At 36.1% G+C, this 26165-nt stretch overlaps 1 protein-coding gene across 6 annotated transcripts in view; it reads right to left on the bottom strand.

Moving 5' to 3' along the window:
* The window catches only part of MIOS (meiosis regulator for oocyte development), a 60846-nt gene that overhangs the window by 14195 nt on the left and 20486 nt on the right, over positions 1–26165 (bottom strand). For all 6 annotated transcript variants that reach the window (XR_007150187.1, XR_007150186.1, XM_047849088.1 and 3 more), the window contains exons 4-9: positions 12896–13150; positions 10528–10697; positions 7518–7583; positions 6523–6681; positions 2364–2516; positions 1181–1385 (exon numbers count right to left, since the gene is read on the bottom strand). Coding sequence is in view for 4 of the 6 variants with exons in the window: in XM_047849088.1 (XP_047705044.1) it covers positions 1181–1385; positions 2364–2516; positions 6523–6681; positions 7518–7583; positions 10528–10697; positions 12896–13150 (1008 nt within the window). In the remaining 2 variants the exon portion in view is untranslated. The remainder of the gene's footprint in view (positions 1–1180; positions 1386–2363; positions 2517–6522; positions 6682–7517; positions 7584–10527; positions 10698–12895; positions 13151–26165) is intronic.

Below are 26165 nucleotides of genomic sequence, written 5' to 3'. Positions count from 1 at the left end.
CAGTTCATATAGAACTTCTTTATGCAATATTTTGCCTCCTTGTTCTTTCACTGTAGATTTTTAGTCCAAACTATTTTATATTTACCGTATCAGGACCATAAAAATGGTCAGCATGCAATGTATAAAATGAAAATCAAAATTTGAAATTTCAATCAAAACTAATATGTAAATTTGAAAATATTATGTATTGCCTTTATTTGCTTAAAAAAAAGGTATCAAACTTGAAAAATAATTACTCAGCCAATGATACCAGCACATCTCTTTCACAAATGTTAATGTAACAAATGAACTATTTACATGAACCAATTGCACAGCTGAATTATAAAATTTCTTAACTAGAAAGGATCTCTGTCTAACACCTTACATGAAAGAGGGCTAGAGCAACTGAATGTCAGACTGTCACAGAGGGAGAATAAAACAGGCATTCTGTCACCATATCCAGTTCTTTATTATACCAGCGTGCTAAATACTCAAATGTTTTTAATTAAAGTTTTTGCCATAGTATAATTTTCAAGTTACATAAACAGCTTGAATATTTCCAGTCATTGGATACATTATATTCAATTATCTAATGTTCTCAAAAAGTTTTTCTATATGTTTACTATAAGCAGTAAACAATAATCCTAATACTTCTAACCATTAAAAAACACATGTTTTTACTAGGTAACTGACAAATCTAGCAGAAGCAGCACCAAAACCTGGAAGTAAAGGGATCTGACTTCTAGACTAACACTTCCTCTATGTATTTCACAGGTAGATTTTGAAGATTATGTAAGATAGAATGTAAAAGTGCTTTGGGACTATCAAAAGCTCTTTATGCATACAAGGTACTTATTACTAGATGAGGGCATACTGACTTTTAAATATAAAATTTGAGGGAAATCCTCTTAGAAAAGTGATTAAAAAAATAGTATAATTATAGGGCTACTTAATAGTTAAGCCCTTTTCATGAACTTTAAATTGGCCAGCATTTGTGAGATTACTTGTGATATCATGAATACAGATTTTACTTTTAATGTATAGACTTTATAAATTACAGGAAATACAAAACCTTTAAGCCAGCAAAGTGGCTTTCTCCTAGAAATAATATAAACTCAATCTAGTATGTCTTCTATTTACAACATTAAATCAATTACGTAGGAACAATTTCAGCTCAGAAAATTATAGAATTATGTCATACCAGGACAGCTAGAAACAGGTGTTCCCATATTAATGAGGCAAAGCGCACATCGAGGAAGGGGTTTTCGACAGCCAGGGCAGCTTGTGACTTTAGATTTTGTTGGTGAACCGCTGACACCGTACTGACTAAAACCTCTGCCCTGATGAGGCACAGTTGAACAGCTGTAGGAGATTGACTTGCCACAGAAATTGCAACTCACAAACACCTATACAAAACGAAAGGAGGGATAAATATCATGCAAATTTTACAAATAAAATAAATTCAAAGTTTGATCCTAACAAATTACTCTTAAATAACTGTTAAACTTTATTTTATATTATAAAATAATTTGTTATCTGCTAAGTTTAACCAGCTCCCATTTGAGATTTCCACTTAGCAGTTATGTTATATGAATACTTCTTCTGTTACCTCTATTTAGTTATATTTCTCCTAATACTACTAGTATCTGTAGAAAAACCTAGAAATATTAGATAATAACATTTTAGAAATAACAAAGACTTTAGAATTCACTTTGAACATTACAAAATAACCCATTTTAACTTCTGATCCACAGTTCAATGATTTGATCTCCTGAACAAAATTTTCTTATAAAGAAAGCACTCATTTCCTAAGACAAAAGGAGTTAAGGATCCTAAAATGTCAAATAGTTAGCATTTTAGAATAATAGCAACAGAAAGTGTTCATTTTGCCATTACGTTAAATTCCTAAGCTCTTAAACACTGACACAGCTTAGTAACAAATATTACCATGCAATGTTATTTTACAACACTTTGGTTGTTTTAATATAATCACTAATTTCTCAACTTTCTAAAATAAGAAAATAGCACCATCCAGTGCTCACATTGAGGATATACCTGATATCTAATGTCTGAATTTAGATACAGTGATCTCATGGAATATGCTTTCTGTGATAACTGAGCTAAGGATTTTTAAACTAATGCTAAAAGAAAAAAATGTCCATGTCTAATTAGACATATGTATATACTGTTAGAGAAAAAAGGAAATCCTGCCTTATTACACATATATCAATAGGAACTTAATATAAGCAAAAGGGTGAGCTAATAATAATTTATTAAATTGAACTCTAAATTTACCCAATATAACATGCCGTAAACACTTCTATTTTGGGCTGGGTTATTAAGTACATGTTACAATTTGATTCTCTCCAAAATACTGTACTTACCTGTGCTAAAGGTTTAGAACTGGGATCCAACTTACTCCTGTGAATATCAAACTCAGCTCGTTTGTGCCAAAACCTCCAGGCATCTAATAAATTTCTATAATTCTCAATCCAGTACTGGACTCTTTCATCTTTAAGAACATCTAAAGGAGAACCCTAAAATGAAAACATGAATTAATACAATTGTTTAAAAACTTCCTGGCTAAGTCAGAAAATTGCAGGTAACATGTGAGTATGAGTCGCACAGATGAAATAGGCTCCCTTTTTGCCAAAAGCTGATTCCTAATGAGGATACGGACAAAATAATTGGTGGAAGCTTCTTTAATTTACTTTAAGCTGGCCTCTACTAATGACATAAATATGTACTATATATATTATCATTATACCTGGCCAGGAAAGTATAATTCTGTATCTCTTACTTAGGTTGAAGGATCCAAGAGGAAACAATTCACTTTCCTACTTTGAATACAGTACAAAGTGATGTGAATACTCTGTCCCCAAAATTAAAACCTCTGCCTTCACAAAATCTGTTTACTGTTTAATCTAAAAGCATACCAAAATAGCTCCATCACATATAAAATAATACTGAGCCTTGTCCTTTGGATCTAGCAGTGTACTGTGAATGCAGATGCTATTTTTTGTATACCTATTTACCTGAAAGTTAAACCTGTCTATTCTCTCTCTTGCCCTCAATCAAAACATACATTTACTACCTTCAAAATAAAAAAAAAAAACCCAAAAAAACCCAAACCAAAAATGTTCTTCATTCTTTTGCCCCTAGGCCACAGTGAAAAGCAACAGTTTCTTTACCTTAAACTTAGATTTCTTCTCATTACGAACTTCAATTTCTTGCCAGTAAGGCTCTTCCTAAAGCTGTATTCTCCCTGGCAGCTGTGACATTTCACATTTCACCTGTGCTTATTTTGGGTTTGCACAGAATGCTTTTAGCCCTGTCCAGGATATCTTCCTTAAGTTCACATGATGAAGAAAGTAGAGAAAGTCTCAGCCTCCAATGACGCCATGGGCATCAGTAATGAAGCCCAGGTTTCCCAGTTTTAGGGAGCCAGATAGAAAAGTAAAATGTTAGAGAGAACTTAGCATCTTACTAATGGAAAAAGGGAAGAAACCTGTAACAGCTAATAGATAATCTATCTTTTAACATTCTATCAAAACAGAAGAAGCTTATCTTTCACCCTTTCACCTATTAATTAGGTATTAATTTCAATTAAATTCAGGGTTAAATTCAGCAAAAAAATATGTGAAAAACTCTTGGCTGACAATTTCATTTCTTAAAAAAGTAAACATCTCCTCTAGTCCTAATAATGACCAACTAGCCAAAACTAAGTGCTAAAGTAGAGTATAATCCCTAGTTTAAAAAGAAAATTCACAGAAAAATAAATCTTCATATCCCACGCTTCCCCAATTTGGTCAATTCATATTTGATAAGTCTTCTCTAGATCTCCCCCCAAAAATCTAAATTTAATCTCCAACAAAATGTGCAATGTAAACAGTTCAGAGATTATGACTGGAAAGGCTTGAGAAATACCCCGGGCTTTCCAAAAATCCATAGTAAGAAAATCTAAGACCAAAGTGAGCAGCTAGTAACTGAACTTCCAAAAGCATTAACCAACATTCTTCAGGAAAAGGTAAAAGAACCCAGATCTCTATAATGTACTATACACAACATCCAGTATTCAAATGAAAAACCACCAGACATAAACAGGTAAGTATAGTTCAAAGTCAAGGAAAAAGGCAGTCAACAAAAACCAAATCTAAAATACCCCACATTAAGAGAGTTAGCAGGAAAAATCATAAATGCAACCATTAAATATATGTTCAAAGACTTAAAGGAAAAGTAGAGTTTTTGTTTTTTGTGTTTTCTTTTTTTTTTTTTTAATGTTTATTTATTTTGAGAGAGAAGGAGAGAGCACATGCGTGTGCGTGAGTGGGGGAAGGGCAGAGAGAGAGAGGGAGATAGAGAATCCCAACCAGGCTCCTCGCTCAACACAGAGCCCAATGCAGGGCTCAATCTCAGAACCGTGAGATCATAACCTGAGTCAAAATCAAGAGCCAGGCACTTAACTGATGGAGCCACTCAGAAGCCCCAGGAAAAATGTTTTAATCAGCGTACAGATAGGGATCTGACTGAAAAATGTAAACTATATAAAAATTAAGGCTCTAGAACTAAACAGTACAAGAGCTGAAAATCTTCTCCTCAGGTGACGTTAAGAGTCAATGAACAAATCACAGCATTTAAACAATTTGAAGAACTTCACAATCGAATGAGAAACACTGACTTGCAGATCAGTGAACCACAAGCAGGACAAAAAGAACTACAACTAAACATCAAGGGTAAACTGCTGAAAACCAAAAGCAGCCCAAGGAAAAATGAAACATTACACAGGGGAGACATTAATAATAATGGTTGACTTTTCTTCATAAACAATGGAGGCCAGAAAAGTACGAAACGACACCTTTAAAGTGCTGAACCAAAGCAAGAGTGAAATAGACATTTTCAGTTAAAATTAAGCTGAGAGGATCTGTCATCCATGAAACTGTACTACAAGAAATGCTAGAGAGAAAGACCAAAGAGAAATAATACAACGTGAAAATTGTGTCTATTGGAGGAAGTAAACAGTCCCAAGAATGATAAATAAATAAATAAATGTAAAAGTCCATGTTTTCATTTTTCACATAATTTACATAAAAGACAAGTGACTGTTCAAAACAAATACAGTAACACTGTTAGTTGAAGTTTATAAGGTATATAGAAGTAAAATAATAGGACAAAGGAAGGAGATGTGTAAATGGAATTACACTGTTGTAACATCTGAAAAGTGTGAAGTATGAAGATAAAAAGTGGAAATGTCAGGTGTGAGATAAAAGAGAAAAAGTAGGAAACATGATGTGTTAGGTGTGAAATGTGAAGTATGAGGAGGTAAAAATGTTAACTGATGAGGTAGGGATGCATTTTTGTTAGACCAAGAACAACTACTTCAAAATAAATAAATAAATAAAAAAGATAACGACAGGTTAATAGTTAAAAACCCAGTGGGTGAAGTGAAACAATGAAATGTTCCAATTAGATCAAAAGAAGGGAGGAAAGGGACAGAAGAACAAAAGGAAGAAGGAAAAATAAGATAGAGAACAAACAGCATGATGGTAGACTTAACCTTGATCATATAAATACAAATGGGGGAAACATCAGAATGGATTTTCTAAAAGCAAGATCCACTGTCTTTTCTTATACACTGTCTGCATATTAACTATATTTTATAAATCTTGTTAAGAAGCTATCAACTCATTTGTACTTGGTAGTCATACTTCTCCAGTGTAGTTTAACAGATGTAATCTCATTTCAGTCAGACAAAATTATGCATTATGTTACAGAAAGACACCTTTTCTTCCATGGACAGTGGCCTGATATGTTGGTAAGTATATCATAGTGTGGTTTGTGGGCCAGTATCTGTATTTGTTCCTGAGATGGTAGGGGTGGGGAAGGGAGCATTCTACTACGTTTGCCCAGTACACAGCATGCTATCATATTGTATGAAGGGATGGGGACAGGAAAAAGGACACCATGAAAGGGTAAGAAGAGTTGGAGAGCTATAGGAAATCTCAGGGAAATGCTCTAAATTTTCATGGTATGTCTATCAAAAGTAAAGCAGAAGGAAACCTTTGCCAGAAATCTGTTTTTAACAGCTAACAGTAAACTACTAACAGTAAAAACTGAAAGTAAAGTGATGAACTTGTTACTCCAAATCATGCCCACTGATAACAAAGAGCGAAAATGACGAGTTAAGAGAGTTGTGATATAACTTGCCTTCAGGACTTCAAGGGAGACTACAGTTCAGATCAGGGAAAGACCATCTCTTTCACAAAAGGTATAATTCTGTCAACTGGAGAAACTGGAGAGAGGTTTCTCTGCTCCATTTGAACTTTATATAAATTCAACACTGAAACTTCCCAAAATGAAAGGAATAACTGGATAACCCAAAGCAGGAGGGTGAGGGACACGAAGAAGTCCTCTATAGATCAAGAGATTGGGTTAAAGTGAAATGCCTCCTAAAGATCCTAAGCAAGCAAAAGGCATAACCATTCGATGACTGAGGAAGGTGGTTAAGCACTATTTTTCTTTAAGCTGCCACCACACTGCACTAACCTGTAACATGCAGTAACTCGCTGTTTGGACATCTCCAGTTCTATCGACATAACTCTCCATTAAGTCCACTCCATCTTTAGTAAGGCCTGTAAGCAGTATTCCTTCCAAATTTCCAGCCTCTTTCATTTCGTTGGTCAACTTTTCAATATACCTATTTAACTGGAAAATTCAAAGTGATTTTTCTGAATTAATATGTTTCACTATATACTTTGTACCTTCAAAACTTGTACTTTTAAAATAGTGCTATATTTATGAAAAACATTTTAAAACCAAAGCCCTTGCAAAAATCTAGATATGATCTCTAAGAAGTCTGCATCTATCATAAACTACAATGCAGAATCCATGATCATTTAAAACACTTTTTCAAAACAGCAAGACATTTATTGTTTTAATAATTATTCTACAAAAGAACTACAGAATTTACTATTTTAAACTTAAAGAGAACTGTCCTCATTATTCTGCCAAATTCTTGCTGTAACAGAATTGGAGTTGAAAGGGAACTTTAAGATTATCAAAAATAACATCTCTTGGTAAGGTGTTCCCTGGCCTCATCCCACCCCAACCTGTAGCCAAGATTCCTCCGTTCTCCCTCAGCACTTTCTCATTATTGTAGCACTTAGCACATTATGTTACTCATTGTTTCTGTGCATTTCTCTCTCACTATACACATAGCATATGCATTTAATACTTGTTTACTGTATTAGGAAATGAAGGAATTCTCTTATGACATCCCTAAGGGGTGAGTTTAACATCTTTATCTATAGGCCAAAAGCAGAAATAAACTAAAATATTAAGTCAGCATTCTTACACAAGCAATTTTGGTTATGATACACAGGTTTACAATATCTTGACCCAACAAAGAATTATTAGTTTACTTTTTTAGAATAATTCATATATAAATGTCACATATACATATCTATACAAAAAGATTAATTTCCTAATGCAGTAAGAGTAAATATTAATAACTTCAAACATAGAATTGTATCAGTTTTTACCTGACTATCGCTAAGGAATTTACAAGCAAATGCCACTCTGTCACGTACAGCAACTTTGTTTTCATACTGAAAAGGAAAGAGCAAGGAGTTACTTGTAGGTGCTATGAGTTTTATATTTTTGCAAACTATTTTACATATCTAATATGCAATTTAATTTTCAAATGTATTAGTAAGTTATTGAGTATATACTGGGAGAGCCACTGACTGCCTAAGATGCCTTTTTTTTTTTAATTTATTTATTTTGAAAGACAGAGGGGGTGAACAGAGAGAGAGGAGAGAGAGAGAATCTCAAGCAAGTTCTGCACTATCAGCGCAAAGCCCAACACGGGGTTCGAACCCACGAACCATAAGATGATAACCTGAGCTGAGGTAAAGAGTCAGACACTTATCTGAATGAGCCACCCAGGTGCCCCTAAGATGTCTTTCTTCATGTAGCCCTCAGGAAACTCCATGCTAAGGTTATTATTCTTGCAAAGTAAAAATTTATGTCTAAAATACTGACCAATTCAGGTTAAAAATATTCCAGTTCAGTTTTACATAATTCTAACATAAAATGCAAGCAATAAAATATGGTTTATCAAATTTAAGATGCCATGTAATCCTTCCATTATAGAAATACATCTGGGGGAAACTGAGGAAATCTTTTCTGGGATGCTAAGTTAATCAATAAGTCTAGGAAATCTGTGAATTACCAGTGAATATACCAATACAGAATTTAAAAAGACTATCAATACATGTTTCTAAATACAAAGTAGAAAGTTTTAAACATACCCTTATAAATAAATAGATACACTTTTTTTTGGCCATAGTAAAATACTGCTATATTGGTGGTTTGTGGCAAAAATTTCAGGGGTACTGTGATACTTAAATTTTTGTAGACTTGTCAATATTGTAAAATACTATTTTGAATTTCTATAAATGTAGGAAGGTAATTAACTTTGTGCTAAATATAAAAGTTTAAAAGTGACTTCCATTGATTTCATCCTATGAGATATAGTTTTCCTGCTTTAAACATAAGACCATTTCAACTGATACCTATCCTAACATGCACTTCCAAGTATAAAATACGGTGCTGCATTTAAGATGGAACATGTCTCATGCAAACTAGATTTAACTCTTTAGATTCAGCGCATGTGTATAATTTTGATTGGAAAAGAATTATAAATATTATCTGTCCCATTTTACAGCTCAGAAAATGAAAACCCCAAAAGTAAACTGACTAGCTGAAGTAACTGTGCTGGAGCAAGGACTTTATGTTCGATTTCCCAATTCAGCACTTTTCATTAGATTACTGCAACTTAACAATTTTTAACAAAGGACACATTAATTATAATTATTAATACATAAAGAATAATTAGGCACACTCTCAAAAGAGTTTGGAAATATGAAGTTTCTACTTAAGGCAAGATATATCTTACTTAATAACCCAAATTTAGATATAAGAAAATAAGGGTATTTGTAATAGATCACTTAATTTAAAATACAGAAATTGAGTATTTAAACAATACTTCTCTATCAATTTAAAATATGAACAATCTGGGGCACCTGGATGGCTCCGTCAGTTAAGCATCTAACTTTGGCTCAGGTCACGATGTCACAGTTGGTGAGTTTGAGCCCTACATCGGGCTCTGCGCTGACAGCTCAGAGCTGGGAGCCTGCTTCAGATTCTGTGTCTCCCTCTCTCTGCCCCTCCCCGACTCATGCTCTGTCTCTATCACTCTCAAAAATAAACATAAAATTGAACAATCCACTTCTTCTTCTTGTCTTTACCATACTTTACTACTTCCTGAAAGTATTATTTCTCCAAAATACAACATTTTAAAGTCTTCTGTTTAACAAAAAAGAGTAATTACAGTAAAAACAAATAAAAAAAAAACACTCTTGGATATTAATTTGAAGAGGTTAGAAAAGTTCAGTAGTTCTTTTATTAGAAGTTAATGGACAAAATCCATAAACTAAGGAATTGCCAAAGTGGACATTAACAACATTTATTAAATTTTTCATTAAGATACCTCAATAAAATACATGTTTTTTTAAATTCTTAGGGCCTGACCCTTTAATCAATCATCCAAGCAATGTGTCTTTTATATGAAGTGCTATAATAGCAAACACAGAAATAAGTTTCATGTTAGAAAGCTCTTCTCAGTGGTAGAAAAGTATCCAACAATGCAAAAAAAAGTTATAGTACTAATGTGAAGCTTAAAACACTATAACTGAAACTGATAAGTACATCTCATTTCACTCTTCTGTCCCCACTTTGTGTAAAGAACTTATTTGGTGATATGGTTAGATACATATGTGGGTAAAGCAGGAGAAAAAATGATAGAGAAGACCAAATAATGAAAAAAATGAAACAGTTCAGTATAAGTAATGTGATCATAGATCTTCCAAACTGTCTGTATGTCTGAGAATGCAAATACTAACTCAGATAAGTTACATGGTTATTCTAATCATAACTGATCATGTGTTTGTTTACTTAACTAAAAACAAAAACACACACTTTTAAAAATTTGCATTTTTGGGTGCCTGGGCGGTTCAGTCCATTAAGCATCCAACTCTTGACTTCAGCTCAGGTCATAATCTCATGGCTCATGGGTTTGAGCCCGTGCCGGGCTCCGTGCTGACAGTGCACAGCCTGCTTGAGATTTTCTCCCTCTCTCTCTCTCAAAATAAATAAACTTTAAAAAATGCACTTCAATAGGAAATTTATATTTATATATAGTTGTATAATTCTAGAGCTGTTCTTAAGCTAAAGAATAAAATCCTATTCCCTCTATATCTGCAAATTATATTGTTAAAACTATTTAAAAAATCAAGTTTGTTATCAGGTATTTAACTGTAGAATGACATTCAAGAGCCGCCCAAAGATATTTAAGATACCTTATTTTAACTAATACAAAATACATCAAAATATAACAATATTTCATGCAACAGACATTTGAACATTTTAACAAGGCTAGATAAAAACTTTTATTTTAAAAGGAACCTTGTCAAACAGAAATTAGCTTACCAATACTCCATCATAAGATCCTGTTTCACTTGTCAGAAATGCAAACATGACACACAGATATGGGTTATTTAACTGTAGTCGTAGAGTGCTGCACATTTCTCTCCAAAGGGAGTTTTTCTCATCTGTGTAACCCGATAAAGCCATTGCTACCACATTGAGATTCAGATCGCCTGCATGTTAAAAACAGTCAGCTAATCAAAGTAATCAAAAGCTTAATATCTCCTCTTCCAGTTCTTAAACCATAAACCAATAGACTGGAAGACAACATTTACCTACAGAAAAATAAGCCCACTAGAATAGGGGTTTTGGTCCAGACTGGAAAATTTGGCAAGGACCACGAGCAAAAATTTCTATTCTTATAAAACTGTTGCTAATATTACTAACCCTGTGCAGGACAAACACATCATTAAATTTTCAAGTTCTCATTCCAGGCAGGTTCCTATACCGTGTTATTGTGTAGGGTCTAAATGAAGAGAAGTGAAGCCATACTACCAGAATCATTGCCAGCCTTATCATGTTCATTTACATACAGATATTTCAGAACACTGATAATAAACATTACTGTACCTCAGGACTACAATTTTCAAAATAATGTTGTTTTCCTATTCCTAAATACAGAATGCACATACTTAAGTATATGTTCTGAAAGCCATTATTTTAGCATTCTTATTATAGTATTATACTTTTAATTTTTCTAGGGCAAAATTAACTATCAAAATTAACAGAGTAACATTGTATTTAGACACATTTGCAACAAAGCATTTGTTACCAATAGTCTTCTAAATTGCAGTTTTTAGCAGTTCATACAGCCATGGATAAGCTGCTAAACTGGCAGTTAGCCCTATGACTGCTTGGCCATCTAAGTTCAGCTTCAGAAAAGAAAACTAAATTCACCTTTAACTTTTGAATATTTTCTACATTTATTATAGCAATTTTCTTATTCTGTTCCTTGAGACTGATCATTTTCTTTCTTTTCCAAATAAAACAGCATTTCCCACTTTATGTTCTTAAATAGCCTTGCTCTTCATTCCTATGAACACTTTCCCCAAGTTACTTTGTGCTTGCTTCCTCTGCCTACTCTATTAAATTAGATTTAAAGTCTTTTGAGATTAAAACAACCACCCTCACAACCAAAGAATATCTTTGTGAATCCTGCTTAAAACAATTTATTTCCAAGTGGAAAGGAGTATTTGACTCAGAAAATCTTTTCTTTAGTCCTTAACCAAGTTATTAAAATCACAGGAAATATACTTTCCCTATTGATAGTATGGGTGTTTAAATCTAACACCAAATTCTCCAGGCACACATGATAGGGAGGCATCAAGCTCTCAGGTTATACGAAAATTATAATTACAAATGGCTTAAATATCGATTCTTTTTTTAATCTCCACATTATCTTCTATTGCTCTCCCAAATGGGGAAGACTTACACTGGAGCAAAAGTGAAGGAAAAGAGGCCAATCTGGGCAAAACATTAGTTTTTCAAACTTTTTTTTACTGCAAGCAAATACATTACAATTATTTGCATGTTTTTCTCTGTGGTACAACAGAAATGTAATGTTTTCAAAATGGACCATCAAATAAGAATTACACATTCTGAATATTCAGAAATAATTTGCTAGGTGTATTAAAAATCAAAAGCTATATATAATCTTAGTTACTTTCAACTGAAATATTCCTGATAAGGAAAAAACTGCATGTCTAGACTGAAATTTATTTGCCCACGTATTCTCTTGCAAAATGTCAGAGTAAAAACTTTACATTTCACTGTTTCTTCCTTTTAAAAAATATTACTATTTTTTACTATACTATTTATGCTTTTTATACTATAGTATAGTATAAATAGTATACTATTTATACTATTACTATAAAACTATGTTTAAATCACCAGACTCCAGTAGAAGCATTTTTGCAGATCAAAGTATGATTTTTATAAGAATCTGTATTAGTCTAACTAAAGTGTCACTTAGTTTCCTAAAAGTCAACCAATAACCATCCGAAAAATGATGTATAAAATGCAAATGTTTGCCATAAGAATGCCTGCAAACTGAAGTAGCCCAATCTCCAATACATTTTTAAAAATGTATGTGAACCATCTTTAAAAGAAAAAAAAAACATTAAAAGGGACACATTTGAGCATTTACTGTAACATCATTAAAATGGTACTTAAGACACATTTTCTTTTTTAGACATAAACCAAAGCATAAACAAAAGAGATGGGATATCTACTTTCATAGATACAGTTCTGTGCTCATTACTCTTTCAAAAAAAAATTATCTAAAAATACTGATTAAATATTTTAAAGTTATAAGCATCTTTACTTTAAAGGATTCTATGAACTGCAGTCATCTTAGAATATAACCTAATACCTTTTTCTGAAGATGCTCCTTCATTCAGGATTTGGATTGCTCGTCGAATATCCAAGTTGAACAATGCCACAGCAGCAGCTCTCTCCCATTCCCCTTCTTGTACAAGGGAGTTCAAAAATGGCCCCACATCTACATCCGTTCCTTTCTTTATCCACCCGCAAAGCTGTAAAGCTAAAATTCTCTCTTCATTTAAATTCTGAGTATCAGTTTGCTTATCCAAACCGCTCCAATTATGTCTGCTACTTTCCACCATTCCTAAAAAAGATAAGTATTTTTATATTAGTTGCTTTATTACTATATTTTGAAATATATTTAGGAAGTAAGTCCGGGGATGCCTGGGTGGCTCAGGCAGTTAAGCATCCGACTTCAGTTCAGGTCCTAATCTCATGGCTTGTGAGTTTGCATCCCACATCAGGCTCTGTGCTGACAGCTCAGAGCCTGGAGCCTGCTTTGAATTCTGTGTCTCCCTCTCTCTCTGCCCCTCCCCTGCTCACACTCTGTCTCTCTCTCTCAAAAACAAACAGTAAAAAAAAAAAGTCCATTTTACACAGAAATATTTCAATATTACACTCTGGATATTTGACTTTTTTAAGTGTATTTTTTAAACTTATTTTGAGAGAAAGAGAGAGAGAGAGAGCACGAACGCAGAAAGGAGCAGAAAGAGAGGGAGAGAGAATCCCAAGCAGGCTCCAGTGCTGTCAGTGCAGAACCTGACAGGGCTCAAACTCATGAACCATGAGATCATGACCTGAGCCGAAATCAAGAGTGGAACCCTTAACAAATGAGCCACCCAGGTGCCCCTGGATATTTGACTTCTTAACCACAAATTCATGACAGCATAAATGTGAAATATGCCACAAACAAAACATACATTACATGTTGTTAACTACAACAGTTCCTTGAGATACCAAAAGAGCTACTGGAAGAACAATTAATGCTTGATGGACTGAGCTGCTGCTTCAGAGAAGCTTCCCTAACCACCTAATCTAAGAGTGTCACCTGCTATTATCTAATGTAACACTGTTTCTTCGATTTCCCTTAGACCTAATGTAAGCTCCCATATTTTATTAGTTTTCAGTCTTATCTCTTCTCCTACTAGAATATATGCTTCAAAAGGGCAGGTGTCTTGTTTCTACTTGAAAGATTATCTCCAGTGCTTAGAAACCAATAGACTGACTCTCCCTCTCCGACTTTCTCTCTTTGTATGTATGTATGTATGTATGTATGTATGTGTGTGTGTGTGTGTGTGTATATATATATATATATATATATATATATATACACACACAGGTATATATATATATACAAGGGCACCTAGGTGGCTCAGTTGTTAGGTGTCTGACTTCGGCTCAGGTCATATTTTCATGGTTCGTGGGTTCGAGCCCCACGTTGGACTCTGTGCTGACCGCTCAGAGCCTGGAGCCTGTTTCAGATTCTGTGTCTCTCTCTCTCTCTGTCCCTTCCCCACTCATGCTCTGACTCTCTCTCTCTCTCTCTCTCTCTCAAAAATAAACATTAAAAAAATTATATACATATATATGAAAAAATGAGATCGTAAATACCAAAGTACTCTGAAAGTTTGAAGTAAATACTAAAGCTAAGGGGCGCCTGGGTGGCGCAGTCGGTTAAGCGTCCGACTTCAGCCAGGTCACGATCTCGCGGTCCGGGAGTTCGAGCCCCGCGTCAGGCTCTGGGCTGATGGCTCAGAGCCTGGAGCCTGTTTCCGATTCTGTGTCTCCCTCTCTCCCTGCCCCTCCCCCGTTCATGCTCTGTCTCTCTCTGTCCCAAAAATAAATAAACGTTGAAAAAAAAAATTATAAATAAATAAATAAATAAATAAATAAATAAAAATACTAAAGCTAAAACAGAATGGGAATTATCTGAAGGTTTCTTCCCCTTCACTAAATCAAAAGATTTTATACATTCTCATTCTCTTTTCAGAAGGAATCTAATTCTTCGAGTATTAGATTGTAATCAAGGCAGATGATCCTAATGGCACTAAATAAAGGTGAAACAAATAGAAATAAAACCTGACTCCTATTGCATATCAAATCCTTAAATGTTCTAGAAAGTTGTACCATCAAAATTGTCATTATAGAATTATCTGTTATTTTAACAAAAAGGATTTTCAGAATAAACTCAATTATGAGTTAGGCAGCAAGAATGTTTAACACTATAAACATCTTTTATTATAACGTTTATACTTACATATAATACATAACTATACCTTTGTAAATAACCAGATCAATAGGTTTTAAGAAATAATTCCATTTGTCTGTGGTAGGCAGAATTGTAAATTGGGCTCCATGATTCTTGCCCCCTAGTATACCCTTGTATAATCCCCTCCCCTTGTGTACAGGTGAAATCTGTGACTTGCTTCTCAATTACACAATATAGTACAAGTGAAAGCATTTTGCAGATGTAATAAAAGGTCATTACTTAGTTGACTCTGAGTCAATGAAAGGGAAATTATCATGTGTGGGCCTGACTTAACCACGTTAATACTACCTTCAAAAGAGTCCAGAGAAAATGAGAGAGGTTCTCCAGCTATACTAGAAGTAAGAGCTGCTTTGTTGTGAGAAGGCTGTGTGGCAAGGAAGCGTGGGTAGCCTCTAGGAGCTGAAGACAGCCCCTGGCGACAGCCAGCAAGGACAATTCCGCCCTACAAGTTCAAGGAAACAATTCTGTCAATAACCATATGAGCTTGGAACAATACTCCAACCTCCAGAAACGACAAAAGCCTGGCTAACATCTTCATTTTAGCCTTGTGAAACCAAGAGCAGAGGACCCAGTGAAGCCATGCCAAGACTTTAGACCATGGAAATGATGATATTTGCATAATATAAAAACTAATATACTGTCCAAAGTTGACTTTATACTCTTCTGAGAAAAGAATTAAAGAAATGAACACAAGCAAAATTGGGAAAATATTAAAAACTGAATCAATTGCCATTTGCAAATCAAATACATATATAAATAATTCAAAGCATTATTTCTTAAAGTCCATTTAATCTAAATACATGGGTAGAGTAAAATTAGTATATAGTGAATGTCTAAATACATGAGTAAAGAGTAAAATTAGTATAACAGCAAAAGTCTAAACTCTCCAAACCTAATTCACACTTTTATTTTTTTTAATTTTTTTTTTTCAACGTTTATTTATTTTTGGGACAGAGAGAGACAGAGCATGAATGGGGGAGGGGCAGAGAGAGAGGGAGACACAGAATCGGAAACAGGCTCCAGGCTCTGAGCCATCAGGCCAGAGCCCGACGCGGGGCTCGAACTCCCGGACCGGGAGATCGTGACCTGGCTGAAGTCGGACGCTTAACCGACTGCGCCACCCAGGCGCCCCTAATTCACACTTTTAAATAACTTCCTTCATTATATGATGTTAGGCCGTGGCAAAAGCTCATAATATTATTCATGGTAGGACATATTTTAAGCTACATATCATTGCTTTATAAAAAAGTTTCAAGATGAGTTATTTGTAAAATCTGGAAATTAAAAAAAACAGTTAAATATCTACACGTGAAATTATTTATTTTTAACCTTACTGCTGAAAACTGTTGCCGTTAAGTCAAGGGGTCAGGAGGAAACTTCTGAAAAGTTTTCTTCCCTTAAGAGAACCACCTGCCCATTGAAAAGAGGAAGCATGCTGCTCTATTTGCAACCATGAAGAAAGTTAGTCATGACAAAATCACTTTTAGCTTATGAAAGTGAACTTTTAAGAACTGTTATAAAATTCTGAATAATAAGGTTAAAACACGTTAAAAATTAAATACAACAGGGACACCTGGGTGGGTCAGTCACTTAGGCATCCGACTCTTGAGTTTGGCTTGGGACATGATCTCTCAGTTCATGAATTTGAGCTACACGTGAGACTCTGCACTGATGGTGCGGAGCCTGCTTGGGGATTCTCTCTCTCCCTCCCTCTGCCTCTGCTCTTCCCATGCTCTCTCTCAAAATAAATAAATAAAAACTTAAAAAAAAGCTAAACACAACATTTTTCTGAATAACAAATTTACATTTAGATAAAATGTAGCTATTAAATTTTAAGAATAAGCTGTAGATGTACCATTTGGTATTTATTTTTGTATCTCTCCTGTAAATTTTGGATTGAATGCTGAGGATATTAAAAGGTAAAAATGACTATTTCAGGGGCACCTGGGTGGCTCAGTCGGTTACGCATCTAACTCTTGACTTCGGCTCAGGTCATGATCTCACGGTTTCTGAGTTCGAGCCCTGCATCAGGCTCTGCATAGACAGTGCAGAACCTACTTGGGATTTTGTCTACCTCTCTCTCTGCCCCTCCCTTGCTTGCTATGTCTCTCTCAAAATAAATAAAAATAAACTTTTTCTAAAAAAAAAATAAATAAAAACTATTTTAGGGGCACATGGGTAACCAACCACATGAGTTGGTTAAGTATCTGACTTTGCCTCAGGTGATGATCTCACCATTCCCAAGCTTGAGCCCAGTCAGGCTTTGTGCTGACAGCTCAGAGCCAGGTGCCTATTTCAGATTCTGTGTCTCCATCACTCTCTCTGCCCCTCCCCAACTCACACTCTCTCTTCTCTCTCTCAAAAATAAACAAACATAAAAAAGACTATTTAAAAATTGTTTAATGTTTATTTATTTTTGACAAAGAGAAAGAGAGACAGACAGACACAGTGTGAGCAGGGGAAAGGCAGAGAGACAGAGAGGGAGACTCAGAATTTGAGGCAGGCAGGCTCTAGGCTCTGAGCTGTTAGCACAGAGCCTAATGTGGGCTTGAACTCACAAACTGTGAGATCATGCCTTGAGCCGAAGTCAGACACTTAATGAACTGAGCCACCCAGGCACCCCCCAAAAAAGGATTATTTTAAACAGGTGAACAAAAAGCAGCAATTTATTTTTCAAACAAATTCTCACAGTTTAATAATATTTTTCTTAGAGTTTTTATTTTACAGAAATTGTGCCATGGAATAAATAAAGATGAATACGTACAACTCCAAAGAGTTCAGTACTACAAAGTGGAAATATGTCCTGTAAGTCAAGTGCATGGATACCGCGTCATGTATTTTGCCTGATCTTTTGGCCTTCTTATGGCTTGATAACTATGCAACTGGTAATTAGGATTATCAAATAAGCAGTGTGATATTATTGTGCATTTTTAAGTATATAGTCATTCTTTTTAACACATATAAATTTTAAAATTTATGATTTTAATTTATCTCTGAAAAAGAATTAAAATGTATTTACACATGTCTTTCAATACTAAAAGAACAAAACTATATCCCTTAAATTTAAGACTAACCTATATATATAAATAGAATCGATGTTTTATTGACAGGCACAAGAGAAACAAGTTCACTTAAACATTAAAAAACATTTTTAGTTTGTGAGGGAGGAATTAAGATGGTGGAGTAAGTAGTAAGGGGACCCCAGGCTTGGGGATCTCGTCCCTTAAACACAGATCAACATCAAATCATACGAACACCCAGGAAATCGATCTGGGGATTAAGAGAACAATCTGCATAATCTGATAGAACGTGGCAGGTACTTGGTGCAGGGAGGCAAACTGGGGGACAGGAAAGCCATGGTGCTGCACAGGGGTGGGAGCCTTTTTCGCGAAGAGGATAAAGAGAAGGGGAGAGAAAGAAGTGTGTTGGGTTCGCACAAGAAAAGCACTCCTCCAAAACCACTGATGGGGGAATCTTGAGGAACGGACTATCCCAACTTTTTGCAAACAGTGGAGCTGAAATTCTGGGTTTTTGACAGTCTGTGCCATTTGCTGCAGTAGATCCAAGAGGGTGGTGGTGCTCCTAGGGAGATGGAGGGGAGACCCCGGAATAGACAGTGCGATGTGGGGATCCCCTGGGTCGCACTAGGAGAGAATGTTCCTTTCCTGGAGTGCATTTGGACAAGGATATATTGCTTCTCCAAGGACAAAAGCTGAGGCTGGCGCCTTTGAATGTTCAATAGGAGACAGAGGTGTGCACTGTGGTGGGTAAAGTGGTCACAGCTTTTCACTGTGCATCATCATAAACTCCAGGCACCTGTACGGCCCTGCAATTGCTTTACTGGGACAGAAGGCACAGCACGGCGAGCCTCTCCTTCAGAGGGGAGCAGGTCCACATTGTGGTGAGCCCTTTAAGATTCAGAGTTTTGAATCTCAGTCCTGCACCAAAGATGAAAACACTGAAGGGACACCTGGGTTGCTCAGTTGGTTAAGTGTTTGACTCTTGATTTTGGCCCAGGTCATACTCTTGTGGTTTGTGGGTTTGAGCCCTGCACTGGGCTCCAGCCTGCCAGTGCAGAGCTGGCTTGGGATTCTCTCTCTCCCCTCTCTCTCTCGGCCCCTCCTCACTTACATTCTCTCTCTCTCTCTCTCTCTTCTCCCTCTCTCTCCTCTCTCAAAAGAAATAAATAAACTTAAAAAATATATAAAAATAAATGGGAAATATTAAAACAAACAAACAATAACACTGGAAAGCTATGGTGCCCAGCATGTCTATGGCCCAGGGAACAGAAGGGTTGAGGGCACGGATCTGACAGAAGCCTGGGACACAGGAGGAGAAGTTGTTCACTTGTCTGTGAGGACTACCATAACAGAGGTGGGCGCCAGCTCTCCTACCCAGGAATAGAGGAGAGAGCAGGGTGGCACCATCTTCCCCCACCCATCAACAGGGTCTGACTTCAGCAAATAACACAGCTCCCCCAGTCAAGGCAGAAGCTGTTTACACCAAACCCCGCCCCCCTACACCCTGCAGGGACATCTTTACAAGGGCAGGTCTGATTGTGAGCCAGTGCAGTGGGCCTCTTCCCCAAGGACCAACACAGCTCCCCCCTCCCCCACCCCCAAGTGCACAAGTCCACTGATCATAGAGTGCTCCAAAGCATCAGCTTCAATTCTGGTGGAAACAGGACCCGACTTTTTTTTTTTTTTTTTTTTTTTTTTTTTTAAATCAGGCTTAGTTTTTTGTTCATTTGTTTGCTTTTGGTTTTTTGTTTCCTTTTCTTGTTTTTTGGATCAGGCTTCTCTTTCTTTTTCTTCTTTTTTGTTTTCTATTCCTTTGAAATCAGGCTTATAGTTTTTTGTTTTATTTCTTTTCTCTTTTTTTTGATCAGGCCTTTTTTTTTTTCAGTAGGCTTATTTTAATAGATCAAAGCACACCCAGTTAAAGGTCAAATACTCCCCACTACAAGCAAGGAAGAACTCTGCCAAGGACTGACCAGGGGGAAAAAGCAGCTATATCACAACAGCACAGTGCATACATACAGCATATACCTGAAACACTTCCTGAAATGCCAGGCCCTGGACAGTTTATGACCCCTTCTTGATATACCCATTACTCTCAGGACCAGGAAATATAACAAGCTTTCGTAACATGCAAACGACAGGAACCTAGACAAAATGACAAGATGGAAGAATTGTCCCCCAAACAAAAATCAAGAAGAAACCACAGCCAGGATTTGCTCAAAACAGATATAAGTAATTTATCTGAACAAGAATTTAGAACAAGAGTCATAAGAATACTAGCTGGGCTTGAAAAAAGCATAGAAGACACCAGAGAAACACTTGCTACAAAAATCAAAGACCTAAAAACTACTCAGGCTGAAATAAAAAATGCTATAACTGAGACGCAAAACTGACTGGATATAATCATCAGGATGGATGAAACAGAGGACCAAATAGGTGATATAGAAGATAAAACTATGGAAAATAATGAAGCTGAAAAGGAGGAAAGAAAACTATTAGATCATGAATACAGACCTAGGGAATGCAACAATTCTATAAAGTGCAATAATATCATATCATAGGAGTCCCAGAAGAAGAGTAGGAAAAAAGACAGAAGGTTTATCTGAATAAATACAGCTGAGAAATTCCCTAATCTGGGGAAGGAAAACAGGCATTCAAGTCCAAGAGGCATGCTGAATTCCCGTCAAACACACACACACACACACACACACACACACACACACACAACAAAAAAACAGGTCAACACCAAGACATATCATAGTGAAATTTGCAAAAAAAGAGAGAATTCTGAAAGCAACTAGGGACAAAAGGTCCTTAACCTACAAGGGTAGACACATAAGAGTACCAGGAGACCTGTCCACAGAAACTTGGCAGGCCAGAACAGAGTGGCATATGTTCAACATGCTAGTCAGGAAAAAAATGCAGCCAAGAATTTTTTTTTTTTAACTTCACATTTTCCAGAAATGTTTATTTATTTTGAGAGAGAGAGAGAGAGAGAGAGAGAGAGAGAGAGAGATATGGAGAGAGACAATCCCAAGCAGGCTCCATGCTGTCAGCACTGAGCCTAACATGGGGCTCAATCTCACGACCATGAGATCAGGATCTCAACCAATCAAGAATCAGATGCTTAACCAAATGAGCCACTCAGCCGCCCCATCAACTGAGAATATACAGCAAGGGTGTCAGTCAGAAAGGAGAAATAGTTTCCAAAACAAGCAACAACTAAAAGAGTTTGTGAACACTAAACCAGCTATGCAAGAACTGTTAAAGAGGACCCTTTGAGCAGGAAAGAGAGACCAAAAACAATAAAGATAAAGGAACAATATACAGGAACAGTGACTTTACAGGTAATACAAATGGCACTAAATTCATATCTATAAATAATTACTTCTGAATGTAAATGGACTAAATGCTCCAATCAAAAGACATAGGGTACCAAAATGTGTATGTATGTATGTATGTATACACACACACATACACACATACATATAAAAGACCCATTTATATGCTGCTTACAAGAGATTTCATTTTAGACCCAAAGACACCTCCAGATTGAAAGTGAGGGGGTGAAGAACCATCTATCATGCTAATGGACATCAAAAGTAAGCTGGAGTAGCCATATATATATCAGATAAACTATATTTTAAACCAAAGACTATATAATAAAAGATGAAAAAGAGAACTATATCATAATAACAGGGCCTATCCAACAAGAAGATCTAAAAATTTTAAATATTTATGTCCCCAAACTGGAAGCAGCCAAATATACAAATCATTTAATAACAAACATAAAGAAACTCATTGATAATAATACAATAATAGTAGGGGACTTTTATACTCCTCTTACCAAAATGAGAGATTATCTAAGCAGAAAATCAACAAGGAAACAATGGCTTTGAATGACACACTAGACCAGATGGGCTTAACGGATACGTTCAGAGCATTTCACCCTAAAGCAGCAAAATGCACATGGAACGTTCTCCAGAATTGATCACATACTGGGTCATAAATCAGGCCTCAGCCAGTACAAAAAGACAGAGATCATACCGTGCATATTTTCAGACCACAACACTATGAAACTTAAAGTCAACCACAAGAAGAAATTTGAAAAGACCACAAATATATGAAGGTTAAATAACATCCTACTAGATAATGAATGGATTAAGCAGGAAATTAAAGAAGAAATTAAAAAATACACGGAAGCCAATGAAAATAAAAACACAATAGTCCAAAACCTTTGGGAGGGAGCAAAGGTGACATAAGAGGGAATACAATACAGGCCTTCCTCAAGAAGGAGGTCTCAAATACAAACCTAACCTTACACCTAAAGAAGTTGGAAAAAGAACAGCAAATAAAGCCCAGAACCAGCAGAAGGGAAATAATAAAGATTAGAGCAAAAACACATGATACAGAAACAACAACAACAACAACAACAACAACAACAAAATAGATCAATGAAACTAGGAGCTGGATCTTTGGAAGAATTAACCAAACTGATAACCCTCTACCCAGACTTATCAAAAAGAGAGCACCTGGGTGGCTCAGTTGGTTGAGTGTCTGACTTCGGCCCAGGTCATGATCTTGTGGTTCACAAGTTTGAGCCTTGCATTGGGCTCTGTGCTGACAGCTCAGAGCCTGGAGCCTGCTTCAGATTCTGTGTCTCCTTCTCCCTCTGCCCCTCCCCAGCTCACACTCTGTCTCTGTCTCTCTCTCAAAAATAAATAAAAACATTAAAAAAAATTTTTAATTAAAAAAAGGACTCAAATAAATATAATCACAAATGAAAGAAGAGGTATCACAAACAACACTGCAAAAATACAAACAATTGTAAGAGAATATTATGAAAAATTATATGCCAACAAAGTGGGCAATATGGAAGAAACAGATAAATTCCTAGAAACCTATAAACTACCAAAATTGAAACAGGAAGAAATAGAAAATTTGAACAAACCCATAATCAGTAAAGAAACTGAATCCAGGGTCCAGGGCTAGATGGCTTTCCAGGGGAATTCTACCAAACATTTAAAGAAGAGTTAATACCTATTCTTTTGAACCTATTCAAAAAAAACAAAAAGGAAGGAAAACTTCCAAACTGATTCTATGAAGCCAACATTACCTCGATTCAAAAACCATACAAAGACCCCACTAAAAATGAGAATTACAGACCAATACCCATGATGAACACTGATGCAAAAATTTCCAACAAGATACTAGCAAATAAAATCCAACAGTACATTAAAAGAATTATTTTCTATGATCAAGTGGGATTTATTCCTGTGCTGCAGGGCTGGTTCAATAACCACAAACCAATCAACATGATATACCACATTAATAAAAGAAAGGATAAGAACCATATGATTCCCTCAATAGATGCAGGAAAAGCACATCCTTTTTTGTTAAAAACCCTCAAGAAAGTAAGGATAGAAGGAACATACCTCAACATCGTAAAGGACATAAACGAAAGACCCATAACTAATATTATCCTCAATGGAGGAAAACTGAGAGCTTTTCCCCTCAGGTCAGGAACACAACAGGGATGTCTGCTCTCACCACTGGTACTGAAAGTCCTAGCTTCAGCAATCAGGCAACAAGAAATAAAAGGCATCCAAATTGGCAAGGAAGAAGTCAAACTTTCACTCTTTACAGACAACCTGATACTCTATGTAGAAAACTCAAAAGACTTCACCAAAAAATTCCTAGAACTGATCCATGAATTCAGCAAAGTCACAGGATATAAAATCAACATACAGAAATCAGTTGCCTTTCTATACACCAATAATAAAGCAGCAGAAAGAGAAATCAAGGAATCAATCCCATTTATAATTGCACTAAAACCCACAAGATACCTGGGAACAAACCTAACCAAAGAGGTAAAAAATGTGTACTCCAAAAACTATAGAACAATATTTTTAAAAATTGAAGATGATACAAAGAAATAGAAAAACACGCTCATGGGTTAGAAGAACAGATATTTGCAAATGACATATCGGATAAATGGTTAGTATCCAAAATCTATAAAGAACTTAACACCCAAAAAACAAACAATCCAGTGAAGAAATAGGCAGAAGACATGAACAGACATTTTTCCAAAGACATCCAGATGGCCAACAGACACATGACAAGATGCTCAATATCACTCATCATCAGGGAAATACAAATCAAAACCACACTGACAACCATCTCATACCTGTCAGAGTGGCTAAAATTAACAACTCAGGAAACAACAGATGTTGGTGAGGATGTGGAAAAACGGGAACCCTCTTGCACTGTTGGTGGGAATGAGAACTAGTGCAGTCGCTATGGAAAACAATGTGAGGTTCCTCAAAAATTAAAAACAGAACTACCGGGGCGCCTGGGTGGCGCAGTCGGTTAAGCGTCCGACTTCAGCCAGGTCACGATCTTGCGGTCCGTGAGTTCTAGCCCCGTGTCGGGCTCTGGGCTGATGGCTCAGAGCCTGGAGCCTGCTTCCGATTCTGTGTCTCCCTCTCTCTCTGCCCCTCCCGTGTTCATGCTCTGTCTCTCTCTGTCCCAAAAATAAATAAAAAACGTTGAAAAAAAAATTTTTTTTAAAAAAATAAAAACAGAACTATCCTACAACTCAGCAATAGCAATACTAGGAATTTATCCAAAGATACAGGAGTGCACACTGATAGGGGCACAAGTACCCCAATGTTTATAGCAGTGCTTTCAACAACAGTCAAATTACAGAAAGAGCCTAATGTCCATCAATTGATGAATGGATAAAGAAGATGTGGTTTATATATACAGTGGAATATTACTTGGCAACGAGAAAGAATGAAATCATGCCACTTTCAGCAATGTGGATAGAGCTGGAAGGTGTTATGTTGAGTGAAGTAAGTCAGAGAAAGACAGTTATCATATGTTTTCACTCATATGTGGATCTTGAGAAACTTAACAGAAGACCATGGGGGAAGGGAAGGGGAAAAAAGTAGTCACAAACAGATAGGAAGGGAGGCAAACCATAAGAGACTCTTAAACACAGAGAACAATCTGAGAGTTGATGGGGGAGTAGGGGAGTGGGGGAGAGGGGAAAATAGGTGATGGGCATTGAGGAGGACACTTGTTGGGATGAGCACTGGGTGTTGTATGAACCATGGGAATCTACCCCAAAAACCAAGAGCACACTTTACACACTGTGTATTAGCCAATTTGACAATAAATTATACATAAAATACATACATATTGTTAATATGTTTATACTACCCAAAGCAATCTATACATTCAATGCAATCCCTATCAAAACAATGCCAGCATTCTTCACAGAGCTAGAACAAACAATTCTAAAATTTGTATGGAACCAGAAAAGACCCCAAATAGCCAAAGTAATGTAGAAAAAGAAAAGCAAAGCGAGACGCCTCACAATTCCAGACTTCAAGCTATATTACAAAGCTGTAATCATCAAGACAGTATGGTACTGGCACAAAAACAGACACAAAGGTCAATGGGAGAAAATAGAGCACCCAGAAATGGACCCACAACTATATAGTCAATTCATCTTCAACAAAGTAGAAAGAATACCCAATCGAGAAAAGACAGTCTCTTCAACAAATGGTGTTGGGAAAACTAGACAGCAACACGCAGAAGAATGAACCTGGACCACTTTCTTACACCATATACAAAAATAAACTCAAAATGTATGAAAGACCTCAATGTGAGACAGGAAACCATCAAAATCCTAGAGAAGAACACAGGCAGCAACCTCTTTGACCTCAGCCGTAGCACTTCTTACTAGACACATCTCTGGAGGCAAGGTTAACAAAAGCAAACATGACTTATGTGAATTTCGTCAAGAAAAAAACCTGCACAGTGAAGGAAACATTCAACAAAACTGAAAGGCAGCCTATGGAATGGGAGAAGATATATTGAACTAACATATCTGATTAAGGGTTAGTATCCAAACTATAAAGAACGTATCAAACTCAACATCCAAAAAATAAATAATACAGTTAAGAAACAGGCAGAAGATGGGGCACCTGGGTGGCTCAGTTGGGTAAGCATCTGACTTCAGT

Source organism: Prionailurus viverrinus, chromosome A2 (assembly GCF_022837055.1).
Source record: "Prionailurus viverrinus isolate Anna chromosome A2, UM_Priviv_1.0, whole genome shotgun sequence".
In the NCBI taxonomy this organism is placed as follows: domain Eukaryota; kingdom Metazoa; phylum Chordata; class Mammalia; order Carnivora; family Felidae; genus Prionailurus; species Prionailurus viverrinus.
The sequence above is the reverse complement of the archived record's forward strand: the minus strand, read 5'-3'. Positions and strand labels throughout refer to the sequence as shown.